The sequence below is a fragment of the Paroedura picta genome, chromosome 17 (genome assembly GCF_049243985.1).
Source record: "Paroedura picta isolate Pp20150507F chromosome 17, Ppicta_v3.0, whole genome shotgun sequence".
In the NCBI taxonomy this organism is placed as follows: domain Eukaryota; kingdom Metazoa; phylum Chordata; class Lepidosauria; order Squamata; family Gekkonidae; genus Paroedura; species Paroedura picta.
The window spans coordinates 8,668,520-8,682,369 of NC_135385.1; the positions used below are offsets into that span (position 1 = coordinate 8,668,520).

A 13,850-nucleotide genomic window follows, 5' to 3' on the forward strand; every position below is an offset into this window, starting at 1 on the left:
ATCTCGGCCCCACACCATCGGGGGCAGAATTTTCCTCTGATTCTCCCCCTATTCCAGCGGGAGATTTCCCCTGGCCCCTTCGCCTACACAAGACCTTTCCTCCTCCGGCTGGCAGCTTATCTGTTATTGAATGACCCTTCTCCCCTCCAGCTAGACCCTTTGGGATCAACTGACTCTTCCCTCTACCTTACTCCTCCACTGAGCATTTCTCCTGGAGCTTCCTCGCTCCCTGCTACACCCCTCCTCTTGGGTCCTTCCCTTCACTGCATCCTCTTTCCTCCAGCCAGCCCCTCGAGCTTTCCCCTAGACCCTTTCCTTCTGCCAGTGAGACCCAAGCCTTCCACTAAGGCAGGGGTGGTCAAACTGCGGCCCTCCAGATGTCCATGGACTACAATTCCCAGGAGCCCCTGCCAGCATTCGCTGGCAGGGGCTCCTGGGAATTGTAGTCCATGGACATCTGGAGGGCCACAGTTTGACCACCCCTGCACTAAGGTTTCCACCCATCCCACCTAGAGTCTTCACTGGACCCATTCGTGTTCAAGCTAAACTTCTGGCCATTCCCTTAGATCTTTCCCCATTCCAGCTGGACCATTCTCCTCCAGCCGGTCTTCTCCTAGAGCAGGGGTGGCCAAACTGCCGCCCTCCAGATGTCCACGGACTACGACCCCCAGCTGGCAGGGGTCCAAGGGAACTGCAGTCCGCGGATACCTAGAGAGTCCACGGATGTCCCGCAGCTTGCTCCCTCCCAGCCAGACGCTTGCGTGTTCCCCGTTCCAGCTAACCCCCTCCCACTTGGCCACTCCCCCTCCCAGCCAGACCCTCCCCGCCCGGCTGCCTCACCTTCATGGCCAGAACCCGAGACGCCACCTGCGAGGAACTCAGCCGCCTCAGGAAATAGTCAAGGACCTCGCAGGTCGTCTGCTCGTCCGCCTTGGGCCCCAGCAGCAGGTCCTGGAGGCGTCCGAGGAGCTGCCTCTGCTTCTGCTGCCTCTGGGGTGGGGGGGGGGGGTGAAAAGGAGATCTGTTGTTCCCGGCCGTCTAGAGGGCCGACGGGAGAGACTGGGGTGGTGGGGGGGGGCCCTGACCTGCCGCTTCTTGGCCCGCTGCTCTTTGCTCTCGCCCTCCTCCTCCTCCTCGCCGGAGGCCGATTCGTCAGCCGCGTCGTGTAGGAGGAATTCGCACAGACACTGGACCGGCAGGACGTCCAAGGACCCCTCGCTGGACTGGACCAGGTCTGCCAGCCACGGCATGGACTGGGAAGAAGCCTGGCGGAGACACGAAACGGGGGCAGAAGGTGGAACTTGCGGCTGCAGGAAAGGGGGGCGGATACGAGCACGGAGAGCCTCAAGCCGGGAGTGAATCAACGTGGAGCAGAGGACCATCAATCGGTCATAGCCCTAAGGTCTAGATGGAACACTCTGTCCGGGAAAGGGATGCTCTGACTTCTTGGTGCTGGGGGGGAAGAGTGGGAGGGCTTCTGGCGTTCTGGCCCCACTGATTGACCTCCTGGTAGCATTTTGGGTTCTGCCCCCTGTGTGACCTAGAGTGTTGGACTAGGTGGGTCATTGGCCTGATCCAACATGGCTTCTCTCATGCTCCGTCTTCTTTGAACCTGAAGGGCAACCTGGAGGCCCCTCTGCTGGACCGCCTGATGGGACCTGGGCTTTGGCCACTGTGTGACCCAGAGATCTGGCTGGAGGGGCCACCGGCCTGATCCAACATGGCGTCTCTTATGCCCGTTAACCCTCGCGTGACCCTACCTGTCTCTGGATGATGTTGAGCAGGAAGTCCGGGTGCCGGCTGCGGCAAAGCAGGTGACCCAGGCGTAGGGACTGATTCAGGCTCTTCACCTGATCCAGGACGTGCTGCGGCGGCCTCCGGGGAGGGCCCCTGACGGAGACACCGAAAGGGGGATTGACGCTCCACACCTACTAACATCGCCCCTCCGGTAGAACACAGACCAAAGTTCCCTCTTCCCCGCTGAGCTCTCGTCTCCCTCGGTCTCTCCCCCTCCCCTCCCCTCCTTGCACACGACCCAAGGGACAGCGACGGCCGCTCACTGCGGGTCCAGGCTGGTGAGCTGCGACAGCAGAAGGCTGCTGCTCTCCGTGATGGTCTGCTTGGTCGAGGCGGCGGCCAGGTGGCCCTCGAAGGCCAGGATCTCCTGCTTCTCCCGCTGCGAGATCTGCAGCTCCCGGTTGATCATCTCCGTGCGGGTCTCCTCGTCCGTCAGGGTGCAGGGCGGGTAGGAGTAGTTGCTGCAAAAGGACCGGAGAAAACGGCGTTCGTTGGCCGATGGCTTTTTACACCCTCGAGTGCAAGGGAGGGAGGGAAAAAAGACACGAGACAATACGGGGTGCAGAAAACCCGGGAGCGTTAAAATGCAAATCCCAAGGCTGTTTAGAACGCCCAAAGGTGGCTTCTTCTTTTTTTCTGAACAGGTAAGAAGCTTGAGTTGCTGAGCACGCCCACTCAAGATTATGGTGCTATTTATTTACGTTGATACAGATATATTTTAGATATGTGCGTGTATTTGTGTGTGTGTGGGGGTGTGTGTATCTGCGTGTGTATTATTCACAGACATGTATTTATATAATTCGTATGTATATTTATTTATATATTATTATATGTTTATACAACTTTGTATAAGTAAGCCTTGCTAGCGGTTTATAAATTTTAGACTACTCTTGTATTGTGTTTGGCAGTCTTAGACACTGAGGAAGAGCGCGTGAAAACGGATAAAATCCGGAAGCGTCAAGGAAAACAGCTTGCAAGGCGTCGAGGGTCTACGTCCTTAGAACTGTTGCAGATCACATTTAGTATATCCTCCGTAGCCTTTTTTAGCAGGCGTTCCCTCGAATTTGGGCAACTGTTTAGCAGTGGTGCTTGGTTTCTTGGCTCGAATGGCCGGGAGCCAATCCCTCTGTTTTGCTCCCTCCAGCTTCCGTGTCTGAAGAAGCTAAAGGGACCGCTGAAACCGGCTCGCTGCTACTGCAGCCTGACATTTAAGAAGGAGATCTGGCTTACTTGGTCATGACCATTTCCATGAGCATCTTCAGCGTGGGGTACTCCTCCCAGGCAGCGAGACCTAAGGGGGAAAGGGACGGGCCGGGGGAGCCGGGGAGGGAGAGGGAGAAGAGCAGAGGGAAACATCACAGGAAAAAAAAAAAAACATGTTGGAATATCCAGGCTAGCCCGGTCCCATCAAATCTTGGAAGCTAAGCAGGGTTGGCCAGTAAAGGAACTAAAGAAGGAGGTCATGCAGGGTTGCTGCGCAGAGGCAGGCCATGGCCGACCGCCTCTGTCCATCTCTTCCCCTGGCCTGCATGGTCCAGGTGGACCCAATTTTGTCAGATCCCAGAAGCTAAGGACAGTGGTCCCTTGATTAGTGCTTGGCTGAGAGTCCACCGGGAAAGTCCAGGGTTGTTACGCAGAGGCAGGCAGTGGCAGGCCACCTCTGCTCTCTCTTGCCTCGAAACCCCTACGGGGGCTGCCCCCCAAGTTGGCCGCGACGTCCTTCCAGGCTTACCGATGTTCTCTGGGTTGAAGGCAGCGACCACCAGCAGAAGAGGCCAGGCCTTCCAGTAGAGGGTGGAGATGGCCAAGTTTGGAGGCTGGTACCTTTGAGGAACAAGAACCACCAAAAGAAAGAGGTTGCAGAGGGTAGCCATGTCGGCCCGCGGAAGAGCATCTAGAGAAGGGTGGCTGGACGGGTGGCTCCCCAGGGGCCCGTGGACTACAATTCCCATGTGCCTCTGCCACTCTCACTCAGAGACCCTCATTTAACTTAACATCGTCCCCACTTTTCCACTCTCCCCGCTGATGGCCTGAACGTTGAAGGACCTTACCCGGGGGGCAGCTGGATGTTCTCGGGGTGGTGATAGGTGCAGAGGTTCAGGACGGCGTCGATCAACTGGATCCTTTCCACGCGCAGCACTTCAAGATCTGAAAAGCGACAGGAGCCCGTCAGGAATTAAGGAGAAACCTCTGCTTGGAAGGCTCACCAGCGGCGGTGGGACCCCTCGGCCCGGGAGACTCAAGGGCCACGCGGCGGGAGCGGCCCACGGAGCGGAGGAGCACAGGCGCCCGAGCGAGGAGGAAGCCCCCCTACCGTCGGCCTGCACGGCGGCGGCCCGTTTCACCAAGTGGTCGGCCAGCTCCATGGCGTCGGCGGGGCCGAGGGGGAGGTCTCGGGACAGGCCGATGACCAGGATGCGCATCAAGGTGTCTTCCAGGATGGGCACTTCGGAGCAGAGGCGGAGGAAGAAGCTGGGGGCGGAAGGGGGAGCCGTTGACCGACACCGGTCGGCGGAACTGATCGGCGGAACAGCCCGGAAGGGCCTTTCCCCGCTAAGGCAGGGAAACTGGGGCGGGGGCGTTTGGGGTCGATTCCAGTGACTCTGGGGGGGGGGGGGTCAGGGGTCACCAAAACAGGGCAAAGTGTTTGGAGAGAGAACGGTTTTCCCGGATTCTGTGACCCATTGCCAGGGATCAGACCGGGGACCTCCTGTGTGCAAAGCCGGGAATTGGCTACAGCCTCCCTCCCCGGGACAGGCGGGGGCAGACTGTGGGTCAGGGCTCACACTCACTTGCGGTCGCTCTCAGGGGGCCAGTTGTCCCACTTGTAGTAGGTCTCCGGTTGCTCCGTGAACAGCACTTTGTGGAGGCTGGAGTTTAAAGAGGCAAACCATAAACACGAAGCCATTGGAAAATGCTGGAATCGGACATGAAAAGTTAGAGCGTTGCCATCTTTCACTAAACTACTGGACACTCAGGGAGCCCGAGCCGGCAGGAGGGGGATAATCAGGGAGATGCAGCCTGCAGGAGAGGGATAAGCACAGTGGGCAGCAGCGGGACAATCAGGGAGCCCAGGTGGCAGGAATGGGATAATGAGGGAGCCCTAGGTAGCGTGAATGGGATAATCAGGGAGGCCCAAGCCTGCATGAGTGAGATCATCAGGGAGCCCCAGCCAGGAGAATCAGGGAGTTCAGTTGGCAGGAGTGGGATAATCAGGGAGCCCAAGCCAAGATAATCAGGGAGCTCAGATGGCAGGAGTGGGATAATCAGGGAGCCCCAGGTGGTGAGACTGGGATAACCAGGGAGCCCCAGGCAGGAGGGGATCCCATGAACAGCCTGCACGGATCCCATGGCCTTCCCAGCAAAAGAAAAAACAATCAGCTATATTAGGCTGCCCTGACTGCAACTGCAAGGAGTTAAACACCTTCCGCTAGGCTACCAAGAGCCCACCGCAGGGCCTGAAGCCTGGCGGAACAGCTGCATTGGAAGAGCAGCAGGTCCTGCACGCTACCAGGAGCCTGCCTGGGAACTCCGTGCAGGTTGCAATCGTCTCTCCAGAGGAAGAGCAGAAAGGACGTGCCACAAACGAACGAAGGAATGCAGGATGCATTAGGTGGACAAGGAGCCCACATTCCCGCCCAGGGCCCACCGCCGGCTTCCTACCAGTGGACGTAGTCTTTGGAACCCAGCTTGATGATGGAGGGGACGACCGTGTGGAGCCACCAGACGGCATCCCGCTGGACGGCCGCGATCTGGTTCTGGAACGCCCGCAGGACCTCCAGGTCTGCAGGGAAGCGACAGGCTCAAAGTCAGACGGAATTTAAACTAGATAGATTAGGATGGATGGACAGATGGATGGACGGACGGACGGACGGACGGACGGATGGATGGATGGATGGATGGACAAATAGATGGACAGATAGATGGATGGATGGACAGATGGATGGATGAATGGATAGATGGATGGACAGATAGATGGACAGATAGATGGATGGATGGACAGATGGATGGATGAATGGATAGATGGATGGATGGATGGACAGATAGATGGACAGATAGATGGATGGATGGACAGATGGATGGATGAATGGATAGATGGATGGACAGATAGATGGACAGATAGATGGATGGATGGACAGGTAGATGGACAGATAGATGGATGGATGGACAGATGGATGGATGGATAGATGGATGGACAGATAGATGGATGGACAAATAGATGGATGAATGGATAGATGGACAGATGGATGGACAGATGGACAGATAGATAGACGGATGGATGGATAAATGGACGGATAGATGGACAGACTGGTCTGCATCGAATCAACTGTCATTGCAGCACAAAAGGTCCTGCGTCCCCAAACAGCCCCAGTAGCAGGCCTCCTAACATGGTGCCCGCTCTCCCTCCCACTTGCCCCATTTTCAGAGCCCCCCCCCACACGGTGGTGGCCGTTCTTACTCTTCTTCTCTCCTTTGTCCCACGCGATCCCCGCTTCCTTCACCTGAGCGGTGATGCTGAGCATCATCGAGACGGCCAGCAGGTCCGTGATGTGGATGACAAACCGGTCCTGTCGGAAGGAGAGAAGCCCCGGGGGAGGCGTTAAGGGGCCAGGCTCTGGAAGTCTGTTTTGCCTCGTTGCCCTGAAAATCTTGCTGATCCCTTAAGGTGCTACTGGACGCTGATCTATGACTTCCCCAGCATTCCCTTCCTTTCCCAGTTTACCCCAAGGGAAACGCGGCCTCTGGCACAGCGGAGAAAAACTCGGTTCACCTTAGAGAGCAACGAGATTTGGGGGAGGATTTTCAAAGCTCCCTTCATCAAATACTAGCAGGAATGGAGATCCCACGGCCCTTATATCTAATTCTGAAGAAGATGCGGGGAAAAGCGAGGTTTTCTTCCTCCTTTGGGTCAACGTGGTTTCACAGGGTAGCTCCCTTCCCCAGACTCTCAACAGACCCGACCCCTGGAAAACCCGAAGGCTCTATTGGACTTGAACTGAGCTATCGGACCGCCGGCCGACACGGCGGAGAACGGGAGCCCCCCCCAAAGCGTATCGCGGACGCGGGAGGGAAAGGGTCAGACAGGGGCCCTGACCTTGAGCTCCATCTCGAGGTACTGCGCCTCCTTCCGCTCCTGCATGAGGCCCAGGCAGAAGGCCTGGAAGTTGATCTCGTGCTTGGTCTGCTTGATGATCTCCCGCAACAAGGCCCGCGAGGCCCGCAGGTAATCGTCCTTGTTCGTCAGCAAGTCCTGGAACACCATGGCTAGGAACTGAAGGGAAGGGCAGGGAGACGGCCCTGAGTCCTCTGACGGCAGAATCAACGCTGAATGGGTGGGGGGAGATGGCCGGGAGGACGGCCAGCCGAACGGGGCACAGGCTGAGCTTCCCACAGGATAACAGAGCTGGAAGGGACCCCCGGGGTCATCCAGCCCTTCTTCCTGGTCTGCAGATGGGTATTTAACCCAGAGGGAATTTCAGCTGTGCGGGAAGGGAGGAGACATTGCACTGCCAGGTAGGAGGGAATTGGGGGGGATGCGATAGAAGTTGATAAAAGTACGGGTTGGGGACTTGACTGACAGAACGAATGGCTCCTTCTCTCCCCAAAGGCTAGAACAGGGGTAGTCAAACTGCGGCCCTCCAGATGTCCATGGACTACAATTCCCAGGAGCCCCTGCCAGCATTCGCTGGCAGGGGCTCCTGGGAATTGTAGTCCATGGACATCTGGAGGGCCGCGGTTTGACTACCCCTGGGCTAGAACGACGCCGATGGGTGGGAGGTTCAGGACCGCGAAAAGGAAAGACAGCTTTGCCCAGAGAGGGACTGAAATGTGGGACGCGTGGCCAGAGGATGTAGTGATGGCCAGAGGGATCGATGAGGCTGATGCACAGTCTAGCCATTTTTATTGGCAATGCGGAATAAGCGGAACCTCCGCAGTCCAAGGGATTAAACTTCTGAATCCCAGAGAAGGCCTCTAAGCTCTGTGGTTGGCCCTCTGGGTGAACCGGTTGGCCGCTGTGTGAGACAGGGCGCTGGCCTAGATATGCCTTCCCTTCCTCTCCCCACAACAAAAGCCCTCTGAGGTAGGTGGGGCTGAGAAAGCTCTCAGAGAACTGCTCTGCGAGAACAGCTCTAACAGGACCACGAGTAGCCCAACGTCACCCAGCTGGCTGCAGGTGGAGGAGGAGCGGGGAATCAAACCCAGCGCTCCAGATTGGAGTCCCCCCGCTCTTTAACCGCTCCACCAAATTGGCCTCTCCCAGTTCAGTCCTAACTGGCAGGGGATCCCGTAAAACTGGGCAGCACGAGGACAACCCCATGCTCTACCAATTCCAAAGGCAATTCAAGCCCGTTTCTCATCTCCTCTGGAGAACCCGTTCCCCCTGGCCTTTCCCGGATGCCCCTACCTTCGGCGCCAGCTCCGGGCTGTGCTGGAGGACGGTGTACAGAATCTGCATGTTGTTGGGGTTCCGGGCGTTGGAGAGCTCGTTGAAGATCACCGACTTGACCACGGTCCCCAGGTTGTCCCGGTGGGAGTTCAGCAGCTCCCTACGGGGCCGCAAACACCGGAGCTGACCGGCAACGAACGTGCCGCAAACACCCCTTTGTGGGAGCGACCCACGGCTCTCCCAGACACCGGGCCGGAGAATCCCTCCCGATTTGCACACCGGCCGGCCCCCTTCCCCTGCTCCTTCCAGGCGTTTCGGGAGCCCCGTTCTCCCCGCGTACCTGACGCACAGCATGTAGTGGTTGAGCAGGACTTTGGGCTTCAGCCGTATCTTGATGAGGTTGGAGACCACCTCCACGTCCTCGGAGCTGTGGGTGTTGCAGTTGGTGCAGACGGACATGAGCAAGTCCTGGGCCGGCCTGGTGAGCTGCAGGTCGGGAAAAAAACCTTCCTCGTTTCAACAGGGGCGAGGCGGAGGGCGGAGGGCCTATCGGCCACGGGGTCCACCTGCACCCCCGGCCAACACTGTCTCCGCCCGGGAGGGCCACATATCTCACCTTGGGGTTCTGCAGCCACATCTCCAGCCGCTGCACGGACATCTGGCGGATCTCCTTGTAGCCGCAAGTGGCCGACAGGAGGCGCAAGAGGTTCCGGGAGACGCTGTCCATCGGCTGGCGTCGGTTGAGCTGGTCCCGCAGCATGTCCAGGACGTACTCCTCCACGCTGTCCGCAAGGTCGTCGTACCTGGGCCCGGAGAGAACGACTTTTACGCAGTGGGTCTTGCTTTCAGGAAGGAAAGCTCTACAGGGATTGGGATCGGGGGCACTGAATTTTCACCGTCTCCCATCCCTTCCCACCCAGGAATTAAGAGCCTTCGGGATTGGTAGAGCACGGGGTTGTCCTCGCGTGCTGCCCAGTTTTACGGGATGCCCTGCCAGTTAGGACTGAACTGGGAGAGGCCAATTTGGTGGAGCGGTTAAAGAGCGGGGGGACTCCAATCTGGAGAGCTGGGTTGGATTCCCCGCTCCTCCTCCACCTGCAGCCAGCTGGGTGACCTTGGCCTACTCGCGGTCCTGTTAGAGCTGATCTTGCAGAGCAGTTCTCTGAGAGCTTTCTCAGCCCCACCTACCTCAGAGGGCTTTTGTTGTGGGGAGAGGAAGGGAAGGCATATCTAGTCCAGCACCCTGTCTCATACAGCGGCCAACCCTCCTGACCGTCCCATCTATCAGAGAAGCTCATGGGAGTCAGGGTCTTTTCGGTGGCAGCCCCCTCTCCCCCCGATTGTGGAACCACTTCCCCAGGGAGGCCCACCCAGCCCTGTCCCTTCCAATATTTAGCAGACAGCCGGAGAAGCTTTTCTTTAGGACTCCGTTTAATACAGTCCTAAACTGCATTTCAATTTTGGCTTAATGTATTTTCACGTGCTCTGTTTTACTGATATTGTAAGCCGCTTTGAGCGCCGAAGGAAGAGAGGTGGCTGATAAATGTTTCAAGTGGATTGATCAGTTTTTTTTCAACGATTACAGCCTGGAGAAAATGATCATATATCTTTATTAGAGGCCCATCCCAAAAAGGACTCTCCACGCCGAGGCTGATTTCGATAATCCACCCTTCGCGTTCCTGAACTGCACCCTGAGAAGAAAAGGATTTCGTACCTGGGCATCAGCTGGCCCTCCTGCTCAGGGCTCATCTTGTCCTCGGCGATCAACAGCTCGCTCTGGCTGTCCTCTTCGTCCGGCACCGAAGGGTGTGGGCTGTTCCCTGAAGGAGGGCCCAGAAGACACATTCGCCACGTCAGATGCCCACAGGAAGCTGGACCATCAGTCCATCCGGGTTGGTGTCCCCTACTCAGATTGGCAAGCAGCCCTCCAGGGTCTCAGAAGAGCCCTGCTGGGTCAGACCAGTGAAGGTCCAACTAGTCCAGCACCCCATCTCACACGGGGGTCAACTTCTGGAGGGCCAGCAATAGGGCATAGAGGCTGAGGCCCTCCCCTGAGAAGAACCTCAGAAGAACGCTGCTGGATCAGACCAGTGAAGGTCCATCTAGTCCACCCTCCTGTCTCACAAAGTGGCCAACCAGTTCCTCTGGAGGGCCAGCAAAAGGGAAATAGAGGCTGAAACCCTCATAAGAACTTCAGAAGAGCCCTGCTGGATCTGACCAGTGAAGGTCTGTCTAGTCCAGCCTCCCATCTCACACAGGGACCAGCAAGTTCCTCAGGAGGGCCAGCAACAGGGCAGAGAGGCCGAGGCCTTCCCCAGAGAAGAACCTCAAAGGAGCCCTCCTGGATTGGCCCATCTAATCCAACATCCAGTTCCTGGCCAAGAGTCCAGTAACGAGACAGGAACCAGTCCGGATTTCTCTACACTTAACGCCCCTCATGCCTCATCCAATCACACCAATTATCGCCCTTCGCTCCGCCGCATGAGATACAAGGACGGACGGACTCTCAGCCTAGCTGTATCCGACGAAGTGAGCCGGGACTCCCGAAAGTGCCTCCCCTGCCCCAGATTTTGTTCGCCTTGCTCTTTTCGGCTCCTCCAGACAGATTCGGCTAGGCTGAAAGTGACTTGGCGGTGTGCGGGATTCAAACCCAGATCCCGGCGGACTCTCCCAACCACTCCCCCACGCTGGTTCTCGCCTGCCCTCCGACGAAGGCTGCCTTACCGGCGCTGAGGTCGCCAGCACCACCGCGCCCCACCTCCCCGTGGAGCAGAATGTTCTTCGGGGGGATCTTGGTGCTGAAGGCCGTCTGGATGTTGTCCACAAAGGTCTTGCAGTGGGGGCTGTCGACCCAGATGCGCTCCCCCAGGGAGTCTTCGATGTAGACCTGGCAGGGAGGGCAACGCCAAGACCCCTTGAGTGGTTCCTGTCCAATAAGAGCTCCCTGGCCCGTTTTTGGTTTGGGGGAAGTGGCACGTTTCCACCCTGAGTTTTTATCTGTTCCACTTAATATTCCTGGCAAGGGCTTGGAGGAGGAGCATGTCTCATGGCTTAAGTGCCACTCAGCGCTTAACATCCACTCAGGGCGGCTGTCCCGCCCCTGAGTGCCTCCTTTTCCAACGGCTTGCCTGTCTGTCCAGCGGCCAGCCAATCGCCTTCTGTCCCCCACCCCTGACCACCCCCTCCTCCTTCCACTTCCCTCGGAGGCTCAGAGGCTGCAGGTCCCTGCCGTGTGAATGCAGGTGAGTTTCTTAACAAGTCCTGGGGGGAAGGGGGAGGCCATCTGCAGAGTTCTTCCACCCCCCATCCCCCTAATCAAATGCATGAGACCTGACCACCCTCTCTTCCCCCCCCCCCCAACCGCACCTTGACGAAGATCTCGGGCCAGTTCTCGTCCTCCTCGTAGGCGGCCATGAGGAGGTTGCAGGCCAAGACGGAGACCAGGCTGTTCCCTTTGGCCTTGAAGTTGATGGAAGCGTCTCGCCGGAGGAGGCTGCACAAGGCCTGCGGAAAGAGAAGCAGTAAGACTCTCAGGGCGCACGGACGGGGGACAATGCGCCAGGCTCACGCGTGCTCCAACACGCAACGGGAACTTAAGGGCGGGGGAGACGACTCTTTCGGGAGTGGGGACAAACTGCACTGAAACGACGGCTTACAAACGGCAGGAGAATTTTGGGCCATTATTGCATGGTTGGAGTTTTTCTTTAGGGGGGAAATACTGTCCAAGATTACAAGAAGAAGCACTTCACGCCATCCCTGCGATTTGACTCTCTGAGTAGTGAAAATGTTTCCGCTTATGTTTTGGTCTGAACAACCGTACTTGGCGTTTTGGGCCTGGGGGGAGAAATGGGGAAAATATGAGCCCAGCCCATGAACCTTCCTCTTTCTAAGAAGAGCCCTGCTGGGTCAGACCAGGGAAGGTCCATCCAGTCCAGGATCCCCTCTCACACAGGGGCCAATAATTCCCCCGGAGGGGCCACCAGCGGGCAGAGAGGCCGAGGGCTTCCTCCGATGCCACCTCCTGGCCCTGGGGACCTGCCTTTGGGTGGGAAACGGGGCCGACCCTTCCCCTCACCTCAATGACGCCCTCCGTGGCGAAGATGTTGGGCTTGATTTTGGCCAGGTACATCAGGCTGAGGTACAGGGCCGGGTCCGGCTTGGCCCGGTTCATCTTCAGCTGCTTCACGGTCCCGCACAGCACCCCTTCGATGCGGTCGTCGTTGCCCTCGGCTTCTGCCGCCTCGATCTCGTCCAGCAGGACAGTGGGAGCCACTGGGGAGGGGGAGAAAAGCAGGGTGGGCTTCGGGAGCTGCCTCATTCTGAAAGTTGGGGGGCTACCTAGAAGGGCAGTCGTTTTGCTAAAGCTAAGACAGCTCAGCATTGTGGTTAAGACCAGCGGGCTCTGATCTGGGGGACTGGGCTTGATTCCCCGCTCGTCCTCCACATTCAGCCAGCTGGGCTGCCTGGGGCCAGTCACAGTTCTCTCAGAGCTGATTTTACAGTTCTCTTAGAGGTCTCTCAGCCTCACCGCGTGTCTGTTGTGAGAAAGGGAAAGGTGTTTGTATAAAAAACAGCCCTTCTTCAGAGCCCGCTTGGTGTTGCGGTTAAGAGTGGCAGATTCTAATCCAGAGAACCGGGTTTCGTTTTCCCTCCTCCTCCCCATGCAGCTCGCCGGGTGGCCCCAGTTCTCTCAGAGCTGTTTTTGCAGAGCAATCCTCTTAGAGCTCTCTCAGCCCCACCCACTTCCCAGGGTGTCTGTTGCGGGGAGAGGAAGGGAAAGGTGTTTGCATGCCCCGCGGACCAGCCCCTCTCCCTTAGCCTCACCTACCTCACAGGGCTGTTGTGAAGCGAAAAGGGAAAAAAAGGTAAATGAGGCCAATTAATAAAGAGGGGCTTCTCCGTCTCGTTTACCTTCAATGGGGATCACGGACGGCTCCTTGATGGAGGGGGAGATGGCCCGCTTCTCCGCCACCGCAGCCTCCGCCAGTCGTCCCAGGGCGCTGAGCGGGGGCGTGGAGGAGAGCTTGGGCCGTTTGGCCAGGCCGGTCAGCCCCGAGGGGCCGGACAAGCTGGCCGAGGGGTCTCTCTTGCGGTCCGAGGGCAGCCCCGCCGAGGCCGGCTTCAGCAAGGCGGCCGCTGCTTTTGACTCTCCGGCTTGGCCTTTGGAGCCCAAGGCGATGAAGTCCCCGGGCGGCGGGTGGCCTGGAAGGAGAAAGGGAGAGCCGTCAGGGGGGGCGAGAAGCCCACGGGATGCTGGAGGGCCCCTTCTGTGAGGAAATGAGGAAAAGGTTACGAGCATCCCTGCGGTGGCTTTAGAAAGAGCAACCCCTTGCAATGACGACAAAGATTTCACCCCATGGGATCACCCCAAGGACGAGCTGGCCTGTGACGTGTTTCCACAACATTAGGGATTTTTTGTGACTCCCAGATCTCCTAGCCCTCATGTTTGTATTCTCCTTAGGTTTTCGAGAACGGCAACTGAACCCAAAAGAGCGATAAAATTCGGTTTGTTGCATTAGCAAGGCGTTATTTGTTCTTTATTATGCTGCGTGTTTGCTGGGCATCTTCCTGATGCTGTTTACTGATTTCCTGCTAATTCACACTGTCCTTGTTTCTGTACTGCAAGGAAGTGTGCGTGCCCACGAAAGCTCGCCCCTTGAATAAA

At 57.6% G+C, this 13,850-nt stretch overlaps 1 protein-coding gene across 1 annotated transcript in view; it reads right to left on the bottom strand.

Annotated features, from left to right (window-relative positions):
- The window catches only part of INTS1 (integrator complex subunit 1), a 32,210-nt gene that overhangs the window by 16,934 nt on the left and 1,426 nt on the right, over nt 1-13,850 (bottom strand). The window contains exons 2-21 of the mRNA XM_077316132.1: nt 13,097-13,387; nt 12,261-12,457; nt 11,552-11,689; nt 10,910-11,072; nt 9,900-10,005; nt 8,802-8,988; nt 8,526-8,671; nt 8,204-8,345; nt 6,893-7,069; nt 6,257-6,365; nt 5,461-5,581; nt 4,590-4,667; nt 4,112-4,269; nt 3,849-3,945; nt 3,530-3,621; nt 3,028-3,088; nt 2,061-2,258; nt 1,761-1,890; nt 1,086-1,265; nt 841-990 (exon numbers count right to left, since the gene is read on the bottom strand). Of these exons, the coding sequence (XP_077172247.1) occupies nt 841-990; nt 1,086-1,265; nt 1,761-1,890; nt 2,061-2,258; nt 3,028-3,088; nt 3,530-3,621; nt 3,849-3,945; nt 4,112-4,269; nt 4,590-4,667; nt 5,461-5,581; nt 6,257-6,365; nt 6,893-7,069; nt 8,204-8,345; nt 8,526-8,671; nt 8,802-8,988; nt 9,900-10,005; nt 10,910-11,072; nt 11,552-11,689; nt 12,261-12,457; nt 13,097-13,387 (2,921 nt within the window). The remainder of the gene's footprint in view (nt 1-840; nt 991-1,085; nt 1,266-1,760; nt 1,891-2,060; nt 2,259-3,027; nt 3,089-3,529; nt 3,622-3,848; nt 3,946-4,111; nt 4,270-4,589; nt 4,668-5,460; nt 5,582-6,256; nt 6,366-6,892; nt 7,070-8,203; nt 8,346-8,525; nt 8,672-8,801; nt 8,989-9,899; nt 10,006-10,909; nt 11,073-11,551; nt 11,690-12,260; nt 12,458-13,096; nt 13,388-13,850) is intronic.